General features: G+C 36.8%; 3 protein-coding genes and 1 long non-coding RNA gene across 5 annotated transcripts in view; 1 reads left to right on the top strand and 3 right to left on the bottom strand.

Moving 5' to 3' along the window:
- Window positions 1–8324, bottom strand: part of LOC111334644 (unconventional myosin-VIIa) — a 36271-nt gene extending 27947 nt beyond the window's left edge. The window contains exons 1-8 of the mRNA XM_088726236.1: window positions 8117–8324; window positions 7832–7926; window positions 5376–5489; window positions 4371–4448; window positions 2445–2519; window positions 1730–1914; window positions 1136–1257; window positions 146–288 (exon numbers count right to left, since the gene is read on the bottom strand). Coding sequence (XP_088582362.1) covers window positions 146–288; window positions 1136–1257; window positions 1730–1914; window positions 2445–2519; window positions 4371–4448; window positions 5376–5489; window positions 7832–7849 — 735 coding nt within the window. The 5' untranslated portion in view covers window positions 7850–7926; window positions 8117–8324. The remainder of the gene's footprint in view (window positions 1–145; window positions 289–1135; window positions 1258–1729; window positions 1915–2444; window positions 2520–4370; window positions 4449–5375; window positions 5490–7831; window positions 7927–8116) is intronic.
- On the top strand, window positions 6725–9662 carry LOC148726957 (uncharacterized). Its single transcript, XR_015989125.1, has 2 exons — window positions 6725–6859; window positions 8370–9662. It is a non-coding gene; the product is annotated as an uncharacterized LOC148726957 (long non-coding RNA).
- Window positions 9627–21856, bottom strand: LOC111334645 (myosin-VIIa). Of its 2 annotated transcripts, none has more exons than XM_022940444.2 (13): window positions 21705–21856; window positions 21157–21185; window positions 20842–20985; window positions 20329–20409; window positions 20106–20192; window positions 19447–19568; window positions 18962–19079; window positions 18753–18881; window positions 18195–18368; window positions 17506–17727; window positions 17055–17222; window positions 10985–11238; window positions 9627–10400 (listed from the first exon to the last, which is right to left on the bottom strand). In XM_022940444.2, exons 2-13 carry the CDS (start codon window positions 21172–21174, stop codon window positions 10247–10249), a joined length of 1671 nt encoding a protein of 556 aa, XP_022796179.2. In that variant the 5' UTR covers window positions 21175–21185; window positions 21705–21856; the 3' UTR covers window positions 9627–10246. The 2 variants fall into 2 exon arrangements, with proteins under 2 accessions (XP_022796179.2, XP_022796180.2); XM_022940445.2 differs by having other exon boundaries at window positions 20842–20976.
- On the bottom strand, window positions 15621–17024 carry LOC148726956 (uncharacterized). Its single transcript, XM_088726234.1, has 3 exons — window positions 16652–17024; window positions 16450–16538; window positions 15621–16312 (listed from the first exon to the last, which is right to left on the bottom strand). The coding sequence occupies exons 1-3, from the start codon at window positions 16847–16849 to the stop codon at window positions 15883–15885; spliced, it is 717 nt and encodes a 238-aa protein (XP_088582360.1). The 5' UTR covers window positions 16850–17024; the 3' UTR covers window positions 15621–15882.
- Window positions 21857–22467: the final 611 nt, after the last annotated feature.

Here is a 22467-nt window from a genome sequence, read left to right as displayed (position 1 = left end):
GATTTTTTAAATCGTAGACATATGTATAGTATATATACTTACTCGCGTACATCATGACATCTAAGTGTTTCACAAGAAATGTAAATCCACACTTAATTCAGCACTTAATTCCAAATTTTTTTAAACTAGAATTGAAAATACTTACTTGGCTCACGAGTCTGGATTTCTCCAAAAGGTATTGGTCAATCTTGGCTCCTTCAATTTGTCCAGTCTTGTTAAAATGGACATCAATATATTTACCAAATCTGCTAGAATTATCATTCCGTACTGTCTTGGCATTACCGAAAGCTAAATAAAATAGAAAACAAACAAACCTCATCACAGTGAACAGAATGCAGATCCAAATTTTCATTGGTAGTCATAACTGCACATTCCAAGAAACAAGAGGTGAAGTGTGTGAGTGAAAGTGTGTAGTGAAAGTGTGTAGTGTATTCTTTCAATTTATAGCATAGACTGGTCTGGCTTTATGTCTTTATGAATGTTACACCACTGCATTCAAATTACCACCTACCACCCCTCTCCCTTTCAGGCACTTTGTACCAACCCTGACCTGTCCTCAACTTTTAACTCTACACAGCCAAAGTCAGTTAACACACATAAGAAACAGTATTTGTGAAGGCCTCCCAAGACAACCTTAAACTTCATTTAACAAATAGAGAAGCCTTGACTGTTCTCTGTTCTGTTGTAAAGCATGCAGGAATTAATTTTAGTGGCTATAGAGCATGAAAGAAGTGTAGGGAGAAACACGAGATGTAAGTCAATTGTTTCTCTCCACTACTCATGCATCACCTGATTGAGTATGCCCTAGTTAAACCTGAGTATTATCTGGAAACACTGCAAGAGAAAAACATCCCATGCAGTAAATGCTGAGCTGTTTGTAAACATCAGTTTTGTCCCATGCCTTGTTAAAAAATAAAGGAAGGATAATAAACCCAAGAACCTCCACTTGGCACAAAAATCTGTATGGATATTGCTGCTTGGACACTAAATGTTCCTCAAAACTCACAGTTCTCCTCAAGTTTTGCTCTTGGAAAAATGGTTGCTCTTAGAACAGATAATGTCTGTGGGATATACCCCATGCACATTGTCACAACTTATGGAGCCTATTGCTCTATGCAGAATACACAGTATCCACCTTCCAAAACTGGATTGGCCTCCAGAATTTGTTGTTCAATCCATGAGTGTTGCCCACTGACAGCAGCAAGAAACTGAAGAATGAGTTTGGTTGACTCTGTCTTGCCAGCTCCACTCTCACCACTACAACACAATCACATCAAAGCTTTAATATGCAGAGTAAAATTTAAATCAAACAGCTCTTCTAGATTATATTTAGACCAATACCTATCAAATCAACTATAAGGACTAGTATACATACATGTATAATTATTATTCCTTTAAGGAATTTGCCTGAGTTAACAAATAATTTGAATAATTTCATTTTTCTAGTTATTTATTTAAAAGCTGTGTACATGTCTGTGTAGACCAGTCAAAATGACTGTCAAACAAAAATTTTTTCCATGCACTGAATTGTCACCTTAATGGGATTGTTGCTAGTTGGCCATCCCATGCATTTTTCTGTTGCTATTCTTTACTTTGCATCAGGCTCAGCAGTTATAAGAAAACTCTGTCTCAGTATCTAAATTCAGTTAAAAATGTTTCAATCTCTGCCATATGACATTTATAGTCCATATTATGTTTTCTTGGTTTTTTTTTTTTTTTTTTACACTACCTGATAATGACACACTGATCATGTGCCTCTCTCTTCATATGAGAATATGCATTGTCTGCTACAGCAAAGATGTGGGGAGGAAGATCACCTAACTTCCTATTCTTGTACTTTTTAACATGATCAGCATCATATATAGGGTACAGCTGATAAGGATTAACAGCAACTAAAATGGATCCAGTAAACGTCTGAAAAGCAACAACATGCAGGTCATACTGTACTGTAGGTCATCATACAGCACCTTCACAACTTCAAGTTTCTATAGCAGAGAAACATCGATACAGTCATGTGACTGTTCGTGCAAAGATATAAGTACTCTGAGGTACTTATGTTATAAGACTAGTAGAAATATTTTGACAGAATAAATAGCACCAGGACATGTAGTACAATACGTGTGTATTGACAGTGATCCTCAATCCACGGTTCTTGATCCATGATTCTCAAATCTCACTTTTCAATATTTTTATCCTAGATACTCAAAAAGTTTAAGAATCAAGGTTTGAGTTGAGTTTTGAGACAATTAAGTCAACTTTCTGTACATTTGTTTATAAATGACCAGGTGATATATAATTTAATCAAGAACTGTCAACAAAAATTGATCATGCTCTTGAAATAACCTTAAACGTCAAGACAATAAGTTCTATAAATAATAAAATTACACAAAACATAGTGCAGAGTTTTTTTTAAGAAGTAAGACATGGAAACAAAGCCGACTTACATAAATCTGGTGATTGTAGTATCTAATAAAAAGGTTGTGAAGGATTCCTGCCTCATTAAGATCTCCAAGTTGTATCTATTGGTCATAAGTAGAGTACAAAATTACAACAAAAATCAGCTGACTGGGTAATTGTCTGATTGATTTGACAGCTACAGCTGTAAAGATACAGCAATCTAACATATACATTCACTGTCACAATGTACATGTAAGTATTAAAAGTTGAGGACCAAGTTAGAATATTTTGCTCTGTCAAACCCAGACGTGAAAAGAAAAAAAAAAACAGCCTTTTCCTTACCCAGCTTTGTAGGGGTTTTTTGAAAGGGTTTGTATATTACATGAGGGCTTACAAACATGATAGATACATTTCAAATAAGTTAGTGTAGGATTTATAAAAATTTCTATCTCAGTTACTGCATGACTTTCACATGAACTTCAAACTATCATAACAAACTAAATTCATTTCAAAATTTGGAACAAAACCAAAGCCAAACATAAGAGCACATGTGGAAATGCAAACTTTTGCCTCCCAGTTCATTTTTACCGAAGAGAATGATGAAAGGAGCCGGTTCTGTTTGAACTGCTAGTCTAGTGTCTAGGGTGAGACTCATAATCAGATGCTGCAATTCCTTATTTAAACATTTACAGATGGGGCTATTTCCAGGATGGCCTGTGTAGGCATTTACAACAGAGCTACTCCTTGTTACTGTGTTTGGAATAGGCTGTTTATTACTCCTAATAGTTGTATTCTTTTTATGCATGTGGAGGGTGGCCTGTCACTGTCCAAAAACAATTCAAAGCATGAAAAAATATCTGTTGCAAATGGTGATTTTCAGTGTAAGGTTGCACTTTTCATTGGCTGTAAACCAGTACAAAGAACACACATAAATACATTCGTTGAGGTTAAGAACTAACCAAACATAATTATTATTGTAATCATTATACTTGTGGCTAACCAATACAGCAATGGATACACCAAACACATGTTGAATTTCAAGATTAAGCAAGCAGATAAGTATCAAATATGATACAGAAAACACCATATCTACCGTATTTACCCGTGTATAAGTCGATTCCGTGTATAAGTCGACCCCCAATTTTTGAGGTCAAAAACTAGATTTTATTAATTTCCAGGTAAGAATTTCTTGGAAAAGTTATCTTGTACGGATATGTGAACAGATCACAACAAGTTTCAATGTGAAGTTTTAATCAGCTTATTATGGCACATACACGAGCGTATTACCCAATTTAGCAACACATGTATATGCGGGCTTTTTGACGATAATTTGTGAAAAATGCTCACAAAATCAAACATAATGATTTCAAACGAACCATTTAAGTGTGTAGAGGTAAAAAGTAGCTTTATAAGAAAGGCAAAACACCAAAGAAGCTCAGGACTCTTTCCAAACGACTCAATAAACCAAGTGCAAAGCGTGTGTTGGGGAACTTGGTAGCCTCGAAATCGAAATCGAAATAAAAAACAAAAGCTTTTTTAAAGCACCAAAGATGTTATCTCTGAGCGGCTTTACAGATTTATTTATAGCAAAAATATTGGTTCTTTATGGCAAAATTGAGCCAGTGAGTATCTACGGCACTCGGGTTAACATTCAGATGCATTTTAACTTGAAGCTCTGATATAGTGAAACAGATCGCTAAGCAAACGTACGCTGTAAACTGTGATAGCTGCCATTTATTACATGTTTGTTAACCTTGAAAGACAATTATTATGCTAATTATTTGACTGGCACTTGGAGCTCAAGTTTTGACCCATGTATAAGTCGAGGGCAAATTTTTGGGCCGATTTTTAGGTCTTGAAAGGTCAACTTATACAAGGGTAAATACGGTATTGTTTTCTCCATTTATTGATGGATGCTTGACCACATTTTATATTGTTTTTAGAACTAGTTAGATAATAGATGTTCTACATACCATGTCATCAACTCCATCTATGCTTGTTGGATGCATAATTCTAAGTTTATTAGCCAAAGATGATTGGATCCAATGCTCCTATAGCAGAAAAAAATGATGTTACCAGTAAAGTTTAGTTGTGTACATGGCATCTGTCAGAAATACATGTACTGGAAAACATGTCAAACAAAATGAAATACATTTATTGCTACATTTAGCTATCTTCCTACAATGTTAGACTAGTAAAAAGTGGAACAAAAAATCAGTAATATTATCCCATAATCAATAATTAATATTAGTTCTTCAGATTTATGTAATATTTGACAAGTAACTGAGTCAGATCTTGACTTGGGAGTTTTTTCATTGAAAGAGATATAAGCAATGGATTATAACTTTAATTAATAACAGTTGACAACAGAATAATAATAATAATAATAATAATAATAAATAGATGCTTATAGGGTGCATTTCTAATCTCAATGCACATTATTAAGACATAAGAATAAGTAATTAATTAACAATAATGTTTTTTAAACAAAAATGTCTTAAGCCTAATTTTGAATGTTTCTACTGTTTCCGCTCTTTTAATCTATTCAGGAATTGAGTTCCATAACTTCGGTGCAGATACTGAAAAAGCGCGTCCACCATAGGAATTGGATTTAATAGGTGGGATGCATAACTGTAAGCGAGTTGATGATCTCAGTGTTCTTGATGGGTGGTATTCTTGTTTAATAGGTTCTAAATAACTAATAGATTGCTCATTTAAGATCTTATAAGTTAAAAGTAATATCTTAAAATTAACTCTTGCTTCGATTGGCAGCCAATGTAGATTCTTTAAAATAGGTGTGATATGGTCAGTGTTTCATGTTCCGGTTATCATACGAGCAGCGATATTCTGGATCCTCTGTAGTTTGTCCCTTTGATACTTTGGTATCCCATATAGAATGCTATTACAATAGTCTAGTCTAGAAATTACAAGGGAGTTGACAGAACAGGTCCATGGGGAAAATAGCCAAGGTTAAATACCTTCCCCTCATCATCAACAACTTGAATCTGTCCCGAATCAGCCAGTTTGACCAGCGCTCCAATGGGCACATCAAACTCCCCTCCATTAACATTGTCCAGCCAGACATGTTCACCCTGCAGACACAAGAGAAAGTATGCCTTAAATCAACTCTCTGATAAAACAGGCAACTCCAGACTATTTCCACTTTGAGACTGCTGCAAGGACAGTGACATACTGTACAGAAACATTTTCAGATCTACATGTACACCATAATGCACATGTACCAGTAGAAGTACGTGACTGAAATAAAACTTATGACCACCTTTATTAAAAATAATCATCTATGTTGTATGGAGATCAAATTTGTCAACCTATCACTATTGACGTGCCCTCTAAAAAAATTGAAAGTTGTCATACTGAGGTCTCATCCAGTTTTTACAGGTCCAAGACCAAAACAGCAGGAAAGTTTTTTTATTTATGCCAGCAATTCCATAATTATGGCCAGAAGAGTGCTACAGTAGCAGATGCCCCATACCAAAGAATATACATCTATGATTTTTCTGTCTTACAGTACCGCTCAAAAGTAAGTTACTATCTCCTGTCTCATTTCTTGAAACATGTCTCGTTTCTCTCTAAACAAGTCTCATTTCCCTCCAGTGCTTTAGACAAAATTTGACTCTGAAGAGCACAAAAGATTCTCCTAAGTTTGGAATTACACTTTTCAAAAGAGAGGTATGAAGTTTATTGCTGATTCAATTTAAGTCACACCTGTTAAATTCTAGTGGAGATTCACTGTCTCTTTATCTCGATCCATACCAGTGATCAAAATTATGGAAACAGAATGGTTACAGCATCAAAAAAAAAAAAAAAAAAAAATTTACAAGAGAATTTGAAAGCACCCTAGCAGTTATACTGAAACAATTATTTGCCTCAGGTTCAGTGAATATTATGGAATAATCCCCTTTACAGTGTACTTCATTTCTGGGATTATTCAACAATATTCACTTCTTGTTTGGTCAATATATTTGAGATTGCTCTCCCTTAAAGTTTCTATGGTCATCAGGATGTTTATTTAGACTTGGATATTAGAAGCCAAGGGTTAAAATTTATTCCAAGTTTAATAATTATGCTAACAAGACAAGAAGCTTGAAAATTTCTTTTACCATAATTATAGAAGAATGAAATCCAAATATTTTAAAATAGTTGGAAGGCATCTCTAGTAAATCACTTTGTTGGTAATATTTGTATTTCTCATACAAAAATTTGCTTTTATTCAATAAATAAATAATAATATTCTAGTCAGTGATTACCTCTGTGAACTGAAATACAATTAATTTCCAGGTCTCCCTGTCTCCCAGTAAATCGCTAACGATAATTGAGGTAATTATAATGTGAGTCTTTATTAAATAATGTTGCATGACCAACAACAACATTCGCTGCCACCTGAGTTTTCAGGGAAACAAATGTGAAAAGTAACTTGTTGATACAGTGTAGGCGAGGTGAGGTGAGAATTTAACAGTAATATATAGTACTGTCAGGAGTTCTGGGTGAAAATGTGAATGATTATCGATTAAGCTTCGCGCGTTAATCATATATTGTTTATTGAGGATTTCATATTGCTAGGAATCGACAACACTTACACAATTCAGGAAGAAAGCATTCATGTATTATCATTCTCACGATCTGCTCATGCAAATCAATTACTTGACCAGGAGGTTCAGTGAAGACAATGCAACTTCACGTTAACTGCGAGCATTCAATTAGTGAAGTTATCATGCACCAGTAACTGGAAGATTATTCGAGAACTACGTGGTTATTGATACCAAGACAAAATAGAAATTCCTTTTGTATTAATGCAGTGTTTTATAAAATATAAAAGCGTAGAGGTACTCGAAAATGATGCAATAAAATTTTAATCTAGCTGAGATATCGAGGTTGTCTTATTTAAGGTTCTTCCTAATATTGTACAGCTTTAGAACCAAAATAAATATTCATAACTAACTCACTATGTTCGGCTTAAAGCTAGGTTGGTTTCAGACATACTTTATCACTAATAAATGTTTTAGTTTGAAAAATGTTTCTATCAAGTTGCGATAAACGTTTCTCGGGTCTTGTTTTAAAACAATTTCAACAAGTAAGTCCTAAATCGTTCGATTTTGTTCGTTCAATATACACTCCAGCCTATATCAAAAAAATATTTTTCATCGTTGGAGCAATAAATTTTCCGCAGCTATGAAGAATTATGGTTGAAAGTATAACTCGCTTGTAAGACGTCGTCGATGTTATAGAAAAATACAAACTTTCCAGTTCCTCTCACTTTGGGCTTTGGTTTTAATAAGATATAGGGTTGACATTTCTCTGAATATAGCGAACGCACCGATGATTAGGAAAGTCGGATGCACTTCCGATTCAGAATTTTCGATAGAAATAAGGAGCGAAAAAATCTTGCATCTACTAAGGGTTTATTCTTTCCTACCTTTGAGACGATCACCATTGTAAACTTTGAAAATACAAACAACAAGGTTTGATGAGACGACGAGATCTGTCACTCGCCAACAGAATGTAACCAACCTGCAACCATGTACAAACTGTCTAAAGCATCGATCCAAATAAATATTGTTGGGTTTAAAGTGCAAGAAAGTAATACAACTACTGTTTAAAAGTTAGTAAAATATCTATTTGCAGATTTTTTGGCATCGTTACTGCTTGATAAAAGCGGAGCCCAGACGATCGAACTTTAATTCAATATTAGGACACTTACCGGCATTAGAGACTCGTCGCTTAGGAAAAAACCATGTATTGCATTAAGAATCTACATACATGGAAATCACAGAATTATTTTGATAATGAGTCTCTTTCATCTAATTCAGAGGGAGGAAAGGAATCTTCTATAAGCGAAAGTAGTTGTGTTTGTATTCAAGCATAGTTATTGTTTGGATCAGACCTGCAGTGCCCCAGCCGGGCTGTGTTGTAATCACATGCAAACGAGGCTAATGATATTTCCTCTCCGCTAGGATACAAAGGCTTGGCGGGAAAATATGTTTCAACCCAAGAGCCAATAAGGAAACGTTACAAGTCAACTGAAAGTGACGAAGCTTCAATCCCGGAAGCTCTTTCCCTTTCCTCCTATTCTTTGGCAAAGAAAAAATAAGACACTTGGATCCAGACAGAGGGACGCCTTGTCGTGTTAAAGGAAGCAGCTGAACTGGACAGAGCTGAATAATGAAATACTACGTCAGTGGGTTGCGGTCAACAACGCGGGCTCAAGTGTCCTAGATCTAAAATTTAGCGAGGTTGTTCTGTAAGAGAAAAGCGGCAAGGAAAACGACACCTCGAAGCAACAGAATAGGAAATCATTCATGCGAACGACTCAAAATCGACAGTCCTCAAAATCCGTGTTTCCGCGGCAAAATCTAGCGCATGCGTGTACGTTATTCAGCTCTGTCGCGGAACTGACAATCTCGCCCTTAGAGCCTTCGTTATCGTTGTCCAGCAGAACGTATTTCCGATAAAAAATACTTAATGTATCAGTCATATAGAGAAATATCATAAGACCCGTAGAGCCGCTACCCTAGCTTCAACTGCTCTATAAAAAAAGTGAAGAAAAAAAAAAAAAAAAAAGAAAAGGTTGAGAGAAAGGAAGAGATAGAAAGAGCGGTGTTCAATGACTGAGCTATTTCAGCCGGACACGAAAGCTACAATCCATCAAAGATTTGGTGTTTCACGACAACATAACATTTTTTAGCCACCTCAACTGGCATACTATACATGGATTGGAAAGCTTTAGAATACGACGCTGATCCGAAAGCGACGAAACCAAACACACAGAAAAGCACTTCCCGGTGTCCACGTTACAAGGTCACCTCTCAGTGACAACGACAAAAAGCAACACAACACCTTGTTCTCCAAAGGCTGAATTTACATCACTTCATGACAAATTGGTTGTTCTCATTTTGTCTCCTGTTTCAAAGCATGATGAGATTGATAAAGAGTTTTGCAAACGGTGTCAAAATGATAACACTATGGTCTGTGTAGTTCATCCGAGAGCTTCCATGCATAGGTAATTATAAATGTGGGATTCGATTTATGTTTCCAGAAAAAACACATTTCTCTGACAGGAAATCTGCTTCCTTTCCAATGACTTGTCTGGTTGCAGTTCTAAAGGATTTTTTCGTATCCACCTGTTTCAATTCGGAGTTGGTGTCTGCCTATTCTCAATTTTACAAGTGCTTTTAAAACTATTTCAAATGATTTCATTAAGGTAGAACAACTTCCAGATAAAATTAAATTTATTTGAAACTGGGCAATAGTATTTACACTTGATTGACAGCCTGTTATTTTCAAGTTCCATAAACCATTCTAATGATTTACAGTTCCTGGATTCAGGAGATTTAACATAAAACCCTGCTCTTTATGAAAATCCTGCTGTAACAACTACGTTCGTCAGCGCCCTCGATGCGGTAGATAATTTCTCCAATAAACCCAGCTGGAGAAAAGGACAAATGTAAACCTTCGAGGCAGTAAGGTCCTGATACATTGTTCCGATAAAGGACCATAAAATCAGACCATAAAATCAGACCATAAAATCAGACCATAAAATCAGGGCGCTTGGTTTACTATCATAAAAGGACTAACATTTAAAAGTAAAAAAAGGCCTTTACATCTCCATACATTTAATTCACATACATTCCATGGTTCGTTATCCAGTCGTATGGAATCTTTGTTTTATTTTAAGGCAAAAATATTGATACAGTTTCTTGCTAATTTTCCTGTGTCCGATGACATCCCCGGCAACAAACAATGGAGTATAACACCGTATATTGCAGATCAGATACTGGTAACTATCGACAGAATGACTTGAAGTCGACCGAGACACAATCCAACCAGATAATCAGTCGTCCACACCAGCGGCATTTGGAGTTTTAAAATATTGCAAGAAATGATTGATAAGATTATGCATTGTATCAGCTTGTACACTCCTAAAAGAGAAGGTCTGGGAACGAATTGTGTTCAACACCAAAACGGGGTCCAGATACATTCCTTTCCTGAACACGAAACAAAAAATTAACGCGAGTCATTCAATACATGTCTTAGTACTGAGAAAGCAACATACTCATGTAAATGTAACTATTTCCAGTTGTCGACAGTCACTGAGACAGTAAGTCAGTCAGTTAGTCAGTCAGTCAGACAGTTGGTCAAATACGTCAACTGTCCAGTTGTCCATACTCTAAACGCTGAGTAACCGGGATTCTAAGCATTTTGGCGATAACCAACTCTCAATCCTCCTAAACAAACTGAAACCGACTAGTTACTGGAAAAAACTTACATAAAAGTTGTCATGTATTTAAAAACTAGTGTAACCGTGCCCAGAGTTGGTGTAACGTATCCAACAAGCCGAAGTTTCGAATGTGGTTTGTTTGAATTTGATTTTTCAAGCATTTAATGTAAGGTGATTTCGGATCAAAGATCTGATTTACAAGGACTTTTCCTTTTTTAAAATATAATCGTGGAGGAATTGATCTCTCATGTTTCTAAGTATCGTTTGTGCTTGAATAGCAGGAGAACTGAATCTTTGTGTAGAAAAGAGACCCTTTAGCGTGTATGAATCCACTGAGCATTATATACAGACCTTACACTGGACGCTTTCTTGATTTGAGAATATCCCAGACTAAGTAAGGGAGGACTGTCAGGATTGTCGGATGACAAAACTTGAAATCCCTTCGAATTGAAGGCGATTTTCACGGCGGCCTTCGGAAGCTTTGGCCCCGATGACACAAATCCATCGAAAATTCTTGAGAAATCTCTGAACCAGTTGCTGGCTGCATAACGTACAATGTCTTGTTTTACAACCTCTATGCCAGATCTTTCTTGAACCCGAGAACTCTTCACAAACATAAAAATAAATAGCAAGTAAAATTGTGAATTCGTATGTCTAAGACAATATCCAACATGGCATCTAAAACTACTTCCCTAAACAAAGATCATCAATGAAGACACAACGTAGATACCATGGCGAATGAATAGTTACTGAATGTGAATGAATAATTATGAATCAACTTAACGGCCTGCTCCCAGTTGGATTGTTAGCTTAATTGGTAGAGCGCTGCACTAGTATCGTAGAGGTCAGTGGTTCGAATCCCGTACAGGCCTGATTTTTTTCAGGTCTGATTTTCGCTATTGCATAAATAGCGCTCTCTACTGCGAGGATCGTGCATCATACGTATCTATAACCGCAGTTGAAAATATATGAACTTCATATATTCATCGTATCCGAATAGTTATTAGTTAGAATCTACACAAGACAGTTATTAAAAGATGGCTTATTACGCCTAACTTTCGAATGCTGATGACTCCCTCGTATTACAAAATTCATCGCTTTATGAACTTAAACGATAATTTTATATTTCAAACAACAAACATATGAAATACATATATATGAACTGCGGTTATGAAACGTATATGTGCACGATCCTTCGCAGTAAAGCACTATTTAAGCAATAGTGAAAATCAGACCTGAAAAAAATTCAGGCCTGTACGGGATTCGAACCACTGACCTCTGCGATACCAGTTGGCTTGTTAGCTCAATTGATAGAGCGCTGCACTAGTATCGCAGAGGTCAGTGGTTCGAATCCCGTACAGGCCTGAATTTTTTTCAGGTCTGATTTTCACTATTGCTTAAATAGTGCTTTACTGCGAAGGATCGTGCACATATACATAAATTTTATATTTCATTACAGCCATTTTGAAATCACTGATGATCCTTGCATTCTCATTAGCTCTCGTCAGTGCGATTTAGTAGCTCTCATTCGCATCCCTTTCTCAGCCAATGAGAGAGCGGTACTGAAACAAAACAACCAATCAGATTTCAGGGCTTGTTTGAAGAAAATAATCGAATTGCAGGAAAATGAGAGACAAACTAGCCTTAGTTTGGCGAGTCTTGCAACTTTTTCTCCTAAAGATTTTCTCATTACCAGCAATGCGAGTCATATTGCGTCTCAAATACCGTACGTCAATCAAAGATTACTTTCAAAATGGCTTCCCGAAGATACAAAGAAATGTATGGGATCTGAAATAAAATCTTATTTTTTGGCAGTTTAAATAAATTAAATTCTACGTGCCGACCTCTCGTTGATAAATAATATGCAACTGCACTACGAAGCGAAAGTTTTTTCACCGTTTCGTTTATTCGTCGAGCCGCGGAATAGAGGTAAAATAACAAAGATCTTCGGTTGTACTTCCTTTATAGTTTCATCCAAATACCTTCACTTACCTTCACTTCCATGCTTTGAGCTGTCCGTGTGTTTCATGCTTTCATCGGTGCCGACCCCTCAAAATTTTCTTCAGTTTACGATCTTTCAAATACGTTAAATAAAGCCTTCCATGATAAAATAGGAGGCCGCAAATCAATCTTGAAAATAGGGCTTTTTCACTATTAGACGTAACCTTTACCTGAGCTCGCGAATGTCCTGTAGGACGCGAAGAACGACCACTTTCCATCGTTTTCTTCGTGAAAAAAGTCGCCATATTTACTTCAGCTTAGCAGCCTAGCATTTCCACGCTTTTTACCGCTGTTTTAACAATCTGCAGACTCCTACAAGCGCCAAATCGCGCCAATTATAAAAAACAAAACTTGTATCACTGTGAGCTCATTCCAGTCTGAATCGTCAAAAAATGTCTGATGTTTTGCTCGATTTCGAAAAGAAATCCCTAGAATTTCAACTTAAGGTCACTGAATCTCCTCTTTCTTATATAAAACAGCAATGCGTTCAAGAATCTCGAATAGCTCTGGCAATATACATCCCGTATCCAATTTTGATGAAATGGCATGAGCTTGTTGGAATAAAAGACGAGAGAGGAAATGAGTTAAACTACATTGACCTTCTTAATTTTTGGATTCCTGGTCGATGGTTTAAAGTAAGCAAGGAGAACGGATCAAGAATCCACGGAAGATTGAGACGTGAAGCCGGTGCAGTTGTGAACAAATACACTGGGAAGAAAGTTAGTGGAAGTAAGAGAGAAGAGGCAAACAGGAAAGGGCTAACCCTTAACATTTATGAAACTGAGCTTGTGGTGCCTCATGAAATAGAAGAGAATCTGTCTGCTGCAGAGCAAGAAATAAAAGAATGGAAATTGAGGTACAAGGATCTTGAGAAGGAGAAGGAAAGCTTGGCAAGGGGAATGATGGAAGCAATAAGAAGAAAAGAAAATGAAATGGGAGAAACGGTCAAAACTACAGAGGAAAAGTTCAGAGATATTGAAGAAAAAAATAAAGAACTTTCTGAGTACATACAAAATTTAGAGAAAAAGACTGGTTTTCTTTGCCAAGGGAAAACTATAGACAGTTTGGGAAAAAGACAGCAATCGAGAAGACTGAAGGAGCTGAAAGAAAAATCAGAAATTGCCCTCTGGTTTCTTGAGTCACATGGACTCAAGCTGTCTTTTCTCAAGGTCCAGGAGGCAGCAACTAATGAATTTCACACCCTGGAATTTGACCAGTTGTCAGCTAATGAGACTGACCAGAACAACCTAGAAACTCTTCTATTTTTACTGGACAAATTCTGTGCAAGTGATGAACTTTACCATGAGTTGTCTCTTTTGTCTGAAGATTTACCAAGGACATATTTGATCAAACAAAGGAGGAATGAACTGAATAAACTCTGTCATATTGAAAGAACACCAGGTCAATACCCTGGTGCACAACTTTCATTTTCTGAAACTCTACAAGATCACATCAAACAATTTTTGGAGTCAAATTCAAACCACAAAGGTGATGAACCAATAAAGGTAAAGATCAGTTGTGATGGTGCGAAGATGTCGAGGTCAGCAAATTTTATGATAATGTCATTCTCACTCCTTCAAACAGGGGATTTAGTTATGTCATCAAAGGGCAACAGGACAATTGGTGTAGTCAATGGCCCTGAAAAATATGAAACAATTGAGACATCATTTTCAGAAATTATCAATGACATAAATTCTGTGAATAAAAATGGGAAGATCAAGGTTAATGACAAAGAAATAGCTGTTCAATTATTTCTCGGTGGAGACTACAAGTTCTTGCTGATGGCCATGGGGATGTCTGGGGCTACCTCAGACTATGCATGCCTTTGGTGTAAGGTGCACAAGCTTTTCAGGTGGGACATGTCCAAAGATCTGTCCCATTATAACGAAGAGCTCAAGAGAACACTCCAAGAAATTAAAGAGTTAAGTTCCTCTTCAAAGAAATTTTCATGTGTGAAAAGTCCATTGTTTACTATTGAGCTTGACCACATTATTCTTGATGAATTGCATTTAATGCTGAGAGTAACTGACAAACTGACTGAAAATTTAATCACAGAAGTAATGGAGAAGGATGCAAAGCAAGATTTTAACATGGCTCGGGGTAAGGAAAAGGGTGTAAACCTTGACATTCTCATTAAAACAATCAATGAACTCGGCATAACTTTTTCTCTCTGGGAGAAAAAAAATGCTGATGGGAAAGGCAGTGGAACATATGACTGGACTAGCCTTGTTGGGTCTGACAAGAAAAAGCTGACAAAACTTTTGCCAGCAAAACTCGAAGAACTAGATATCCTGTTCCCAGAAACAAAAGAAACAGTCATCAAACTCTGGAAAGATTTTTATACACTCTACAGTTTAATCAACTCTGATTCAAATGCTGGTGACTTTTACCTTGACATTTTCCAGAAATCTAAAGACTTTGTAAATTTGTTTTGTTCACTTGGTGGTGTTCGAATAGGATATGAAAAGAAGAGAGTGACTCCTTACATGCATGCATTAGTATATCATGTACCAATGTTCATCAAAAATCATAAAAACTTCAGACAGTTCACTGGTCAAGGCATTGAAAAAAATAATGATGATGCCAAGAAAATATACTTTCAAAAATCAAATAAGTGGGATGCGGCTCAGGATGTTCTGCTTCTGGAACACAGGCAGGAGGCACTAAAGCACTGCGAGAGAGAAAAAAGGCAGTACACCAAACGAAAAGCAGCTTACTGGGAGGATGGCATCATCGAGACACGAAAAAAAAGAAAGAGGGCATGTTTAAGAGAACTACAAAATGACCACAATGGAGCTGATGTACAAGGAAATAACTTAAGCGAAGATAAATACAACAAAATGACTGTTAAGCAGTTAAGACAGGAAATCAAATCTATAGGTATTAATGTGAAAGGGATTGCAAAGCTGAAAAAATGTCAATTGGTTGAGATTTTGAAGCAAAATCAGTAACTATGGCAAGCAAAGGAACAACAGATATGCAGACATGTATCACAAAATATATTTTTTAATTTGATTATTTGCAAAAATATCTTGTGAATAATTTTTAATGCTAATATGAATACTAAACTTTTGTTTGTTTATATGCTTACAACAAAATAATAACAATAATTTTGATATAGTGTATTTAATCATAAAGCATATAACTTTCTTTGATTTTCAATTGTTGCAATCACATATTCCACTAGAAATCTCTGCAAAATTATTTTGTAGATTTTCTTGTTTTATATTTATCTGTTCTAAGATAAATTAAATGTTTTTACAATCGCATGCTTTCCTGTTGACATATATCATAACTTTTTCAACTGGAAAATTTGGAGCAATTTTGACCTGACCACTGGATAAAACGTAACGTTTTTTTGAATTGTTAAGGACAGTTTTTAACTTAACAGGAAAGTCAACTGCTATTCCTTGTCCAAGTTGATTGAAATAATAGTACCAATATGGTGGAAGTTCAAATCGAGTAAAATCATTTTTTTCATAGAGTATACTAACTCCGTCTTCTGCTCTTTTACCTTTTCCTTTAAAAACGTATCTCACAATATCATGATCCATTCTAATTTCAGTGGAATAAAGAACTTTAACCGCATTCGATTTTAGGATTGAAAGAATGCCTTCCAGAAATGCAACTGATGCGCTCTGTAGTCTTTCCACGGTAACAGTGGGGTTGCTGTATGCCCTAGAAAGTTTTTAATGCAGAAAACAAAACATAAGATTGGAATCGAAAACGTGTTACGGTTAAGACGATCAAACCATCTTCTATAATGAAGCTCACATTTAAGCTTAAAATCACCATCGAAAACAAACTAAATATACCTGATAAGATGCTCATTCAAATGAGCCGAAGGCTCCCACGTGCTTGTCCACAATGGCCAGTCCTTCCATTTTACTAGGTATTCAAAGTCCTGAAATTGTCAGAGATTGATTAGAGCTGTTTATGAACTTACTTCGATTGTAGTATAAATTTCATCCGAAGTAAAATATAGCTGCAGGAACATAAAAGGGTCAATACACATACCTCGTTCTTCAATCTTCGCCGGCTGATAAGTCTCTCCACAAAATAAACTTTAGATCCGCTTTTAAATTTTCTCCTTCCTTTCAAATGAACTTCTAAATCCACTGTAGAAAGAACATTTAGTGCTTTATAATCAACTCGATTCCTCCGCGGAAATCTACTTCGCTCCATGTTTACATGAAATCTGACGCCATAGCGCATGAACAGTAGAACCTGAAGAAACTACTGACCTCGCGGACCGCGGGAGTAAAATGTCTCGGATTGCTGGTAATGTTCCACTTAATTTACCAACCACGCCATAAAAACGCATGATTTAAGTGCAATCAGGCTGGTGTGAGTTTATTTTTCGTTTGAACGCCAGAATCAGTCCATAAGAACACACATGTCTTGTTAAAGAGAGACTTACCGCATAAAAGGCTGACTTGACATTGCTGACAAGTTCGTTCTCTGGACTATTAGCAAGTATGAAATGCGGAAACGAAGCTTGGATAACCTCACGGAGCAAGTTTTCCTGTAATTCGGGGCCATTCTCTATATAATATCGTTTAGCCACAATTTTAATCATTTCCTGTTGCTGCAATTGAAGAGGAAATAAGATCGGCCCTTAAATTTACCTGTTTTCCCAAAACAATTAATGGTTCATATGAATCTTGTTTCTATGGGAAGCGAGTGGCAAGTGCCCTCCCTGGACAAGAATGTGGTTGAAGTGACCCTGCGCCTCATAACAGGGGAATGGTAGGTTGCAAAAACCGCTGGGAACGCCTCAGCCAAACAAAGAAAAGGAGGGGGAGGTTTAAATGGTTTGCTCGGATTCGGATTATGACTTTGACAGCAATGAGTATCGATTTGATTCTTACCTCACAGATGTACTCCTCAGCACGGATCCCCCCGACAATCTGATGGTAGATTAGATTAGTGGCCACTTTGTCAGTGGTAATATTTTCCGTGGGTGCAAACAAATCTTTTCGAAAGAACAAGTGCCAAGCACCACAATCGTTTAGAGTCTTAGAGCATGCATACTGCTCAGCCAGGGAGACGGCATCTAAAACACTTTCATTTCCACAGCCCCAGTTGGCAACCTACGACAAATGATAACACCTATTGGTGATGAATTACGTATACACATCTGATCAGGTCCCAGAGCATTTCATCTTAAAGTTCGTTAATCTGCAGCCGTTTTTTTTTTTTACTTTGTTTTGTTCCTTTTGAGCGATAAAGCGTGAAGCCCGCCTCTTCCACCGAGTGTTTAGCGTGATGGTAACACTTTTGAACGGGTGGAACGAAAAATGATGTCTGAGATTTTCTCTGGAAAAAGAGACGCTTTCAGAATTTCACCTAAGTCAAAACCTTGCCTTAAACTCGTTGGCCGTCCGAACTTGAATTAAATCTGGACTCACATGAAATGTCCAATTTGATTTAAAGTGTTTAAGATTTTGGTTTCTACCGTAAACGTGTTAGCGTTGATCTAGTTTTTAATGCCCGGCGAGCTTAAAACTGCGAAAAAGTTTGAAGGCTTATGTTAAGAAGCTCCGTTAAGGAGACCAACTTGACTTAATGCTTCAATAAAAACGGAAAATCCAAAGACATCCTTCAGTCCTAGTTCGTTTTTGATGAGCTGGCAAAGTTCAGCGCAAGTTGTTGCAGGATCCACTTCAAATGTCTTCCTTGCTCCATCCATGAATATTACTGGCAGAGTAAGGGGTGACTGCGTTTTGACGGCCTGTGAATCAGATACCGACATTCCGTAAAAATCCGAGAGTAAAGAACTAACCCGTTAGTTTTGATGTGTCACCATAACCCATAAATTAAAATGTATTTAGGCTGTAGGAGGTTGGGAAATCTCGGCAAACTTGGAAACGTTGAAAGTTTTATTTGGCAGACACTCGCGGGGTGGGGGGGGGGGGTGGGGGTTCAATATGTTGTACCGAGCATCCTCCCTCTCCTAAGTTGTAAAATAACATTTTGGAGAACTGAACCAAATTTTTTAATCGTTTTAGACATCCCGAAAGACGAAAAATTCTAAGATAATCTTCTTAAAGTGTTCACATAATAGAGGAGTCCAAAAAATATTGCGTGATAAGAATTCACTTTGTTGATCACTTACCTCCAATTCAGCGATAGTAGGAGGTTGTTTTCTAGAACCTTTTTCAACAGTTCTCCTAAGAATCGAGTAGCAATACTCTCCAAATTTACCTGGGCCTTGCTTCAGAAAGTTTCTGAGGTAATTCAGCAGCTAACAACGAGGAATGATTCATTTAGTGTGGTGCAAGTGCAAAGAATACAGACAAAGCGATTTTAATGTCAAGTCAGCACCTTATCCGATGGCGAGAAAACGCCGACACAAAGGGCAAGTAGAATCCATCCTCGGCTATAGCTTGTTGGAGAACCATTGTTAATTAGTTGGCGGCAAATTTGGCAGTAGATTTCATCCCTGTTATTAGATAAAAATGATGTGAATTAAATCAAGCAACAAAATGGAGAAACAAATTTTCGTCTTTTTTTCTTTCCTTTCTTCTAATAGGGATACACATATTAGAGTCTCACTAAATTTTGCACCTGGTCATGATAAGTCTACCAAAGTAGAAAAAATGACCCAGCCCAATGAAAGTCAAATACCTTCCTTTCAGTTCTGCAACTATGAATTTTGTAGTGGCCATCGATAAAACTGGAATTTTTTTACCGCGAGCAAACATTTAGGAAAATCCGTAAGAAAACAAACAAAACAACAACAACAACAAAAAAAACGCCTCTTCTGCATATACACAAACAGACTGAAAAAATGTGTCAGCCAAGCTCACCTTAGAGTCTGTCTACGTATTCCAAAGCTGGTGATAAACTGTATTTTCTCAACGTTTGTTGTGGAACGATTCATTATGATTAAAGGTGGAATGTCGTGTGATGTCAAGGACATCTGTTGGGTCTGCAAATTAAGTATCGAAATAATTTGCAGTATAAATCAGATAACAAAACTTTAGAAATGGACAAGGCAATAACTAGCGATAAAGAAACATAACAGGTCGCATTCAGCCACGACAGTTTTCTTGAATGAATACGTATCTTGCAATTCTTTGTAGGAGTATTGTCGCCCCTCCTTTATTGACCAAGCACGTTCGATTGGTAATTAAGTGTATTGGTCGTTACAAGTTATACTGACTGACAGCACCAGCGTTTTCGCCGTTGATCAACCTTTCAACCTCGTTTTTAATAACTAAGTCGACTTAACAAAGGAAACAGTGAATGATTTCGGTGGGTATGGGTAACAATCCTCTTCACTGACAGCTGTTGAAAACAATCAATTTCCATCCGGTCAATAACACTGGTAAAGAGAACTTTGGAACGTGTGAAAAGAAAAAAAAATTAAGCGGAGAAACCGGAATGTTTCGACGAAACAAGATGACAGCGAGTGTAGAGTCGCTTCGCTCGTGTAGACTAGTATAAATTGATTGCTACTTTCTACCTTTTCAGAGACAACTTTCCTCTTGAATGTGGTTCCAGATGCATAAGCTTTGTCATTTGGCTGTGGCATCTCTTTTACTTCTGAAATCTTTTGAAAAAAGAAAGTATTCCTTACAGGATTTTATTCTATACCTACTTTTTAAGGAAGTATTGCGCTATGGTACGAAAAAATAAAATGTACATAAGTTTAACAAGCAAGATTCAATTCGCGGCAAAATAAATACCACAATGTCTTCTTCGTCGAATTTTGGTTCTCCCATATCCCTCATGAATCGCAGTATGGCGACAGAAATCGCACAGGACGCCTTTAAAGTGAATAGGAAATAACGGTATATGATAAAATAAATCATGACTATGAAAAAAGATTATATGAAAACATCCAGTTTTATCATTTTGATCGGTTGATTTATTTTCTAATGCATCCCGCCAGTGCGGCCGCGGAAATCCGGCTAAATTTGTTGAAATGTGTCGACCAGTGGTGGAGTTTCTTATTAACATTTCTCACATTCCAGCCAAACGTCATTTATTTCATGCCAGAAATTCCGATAAATCAAAACTCAACTAGTTTACTCCAGGGTTAGAAACGTGTCGCACGGTCTCAACTCTGATATCTACTGGGCGTCATTTTAACATGGAACCATGATCTTTTATGTTGACACATTTACATTCCACTCAATGATCGATTAGATCTATATGGTTCATGTGATTGATATACATTACAAAGTAGGAACTGTTACCTTGATGTCGTGGATGCTGTCGCAGTGCAATAGCGATGATGTCAGCGGTACTCTGGAGAACTGGCATATTTCTCCATTTCGAAAATTGCTTTTAGCAAAACTTAGAAACTCAAAGCTTGACAAATCATCAGGTTCCTGAACATTCTGTTTACGAAAGTAAATAAGGGAAACAAAAACTGCCTTTAAAACTGACGTCACAGGAATGGGCAAGTAAAATTTCGAAAATCGATCTGTAAGATAAAGCACACTATGCTATCATGAGTTTTAGAAAAGGCCCGCTGAGCCCAAGACTATTGGAGAATAATTCTATCGCACCTGTCTGTGAAGTTCCATTCTGTTTGGTCCTGTTGACGATGTGAATAAAAGATACTTTTATAAGTCTCACATTCTAATTAACATCCGAACATATTTGTTAATAGACTAAAGCAAAGTCCCATCTGGGGCTCGGATTTTTCTATTACACTAAAAATTGTTTCATCTTTAAAAAAAAGAACTCTAATAAAAAATCTTCGACGTGCAATTCGTTAATTCTTACAAACATAGCGAGGAAAAAGGCTTTTTAAAGCAGTGCTTCATTGTTATGCTTCACTTGTTTTCAACAGAATGGCTGCTCTTTAATTGCTGCTTCTGTATTGGAACTGCCTATATATATAACCAAACGACCCAGAGCCTTTTTATCATTCAAGGTGAGGATCGTTAATTGAGACAATTCAATGGCGACTGAGCTAAGTTAAAACAGTCAGACATTAATTTTTCGTGAGGTAAACAAAGTGTTCGAATTCTTTGTGCTGTAATTTAACGTGCGATAATTTCGTAAATAATTCTTTAATTCCACTGTATTAGCAGTAACTAAGTTATCTTACCTGGTTAAACAAATATACTTCCGTTTCTACCCTATCGTTGAAGTGGATAGTGTTCTGTCAAATTAAATTTCACACTGGCGACTTAAGCGTGTTATTCTGACACTCGGGGTTTGAGTTGTGAGCCTGATCAGAATCACAAAGAATAAAATGCTCCAGCGGTCATGCAGAACATAACATTCCAGCATAAATTTGGATCCGTCACTTCTAATTAAAGAACACCCTATACAAAACACATTTTTTGCGGCAAATACTTCTTTCTTTAGACAGACATTTCTGAGACAGCACAATATAACAGGGATGCTACAGTACTCCCAGAACCTCTCAGGCCACTGTGTCAGAATAACACAGCTTATCATTTCCAATGTACTCCAAAGGCGACCACCCCAGGATGTAACTAAGTCCTTCACTCTCTCACCCATGCACCCTGACGTGCAAAGAAGCTGATAAAGTGAAACGAATAGGGAGCCCGACTGCTTTCTTTAGAGTTTTCCGTTGCTATTTTGGCACCTGATCACTGATGTAGAATATTCGTTGGCATTTCATTCATACAGAATAAACTGACCAAGAGAAACACAATTTTAATAGGGTGACCAGACGTAAAACGCAAAAGCAAAGGATTCTACATGGTTCCTTTCTATTTTGATTTTGTTTTTCGACTACTTTGGTCATACTCCTCTTCTAACCATGACCCTTTTGTGAGCCTTTTTTGTATTGGTCCAAACAACAGCTTTTAAAACTTATCCGCGAATTTTGTAATTTTGAT

The sequence above is a fragment of the Stylophora pistillata genome, chromosome 7 (genome assembly GCF_964205215.1).
Source record: "Stylophora pistillata chromosome 7, jaStyPist1.2, whole genome shotgun sequence".
Taxonomy (NCBI): domain Eukaryota; kingdom Metazoa; phylum Cnidaria; class Anthozoa; order Scleractinia; family Pocilloporidae; genus Stylophora; species Stylophora pistillata.
Note: the sequence above shows the minus strand (reverse complement) of the source record. Positions and strands in the feature narration are given on the sequence as shown.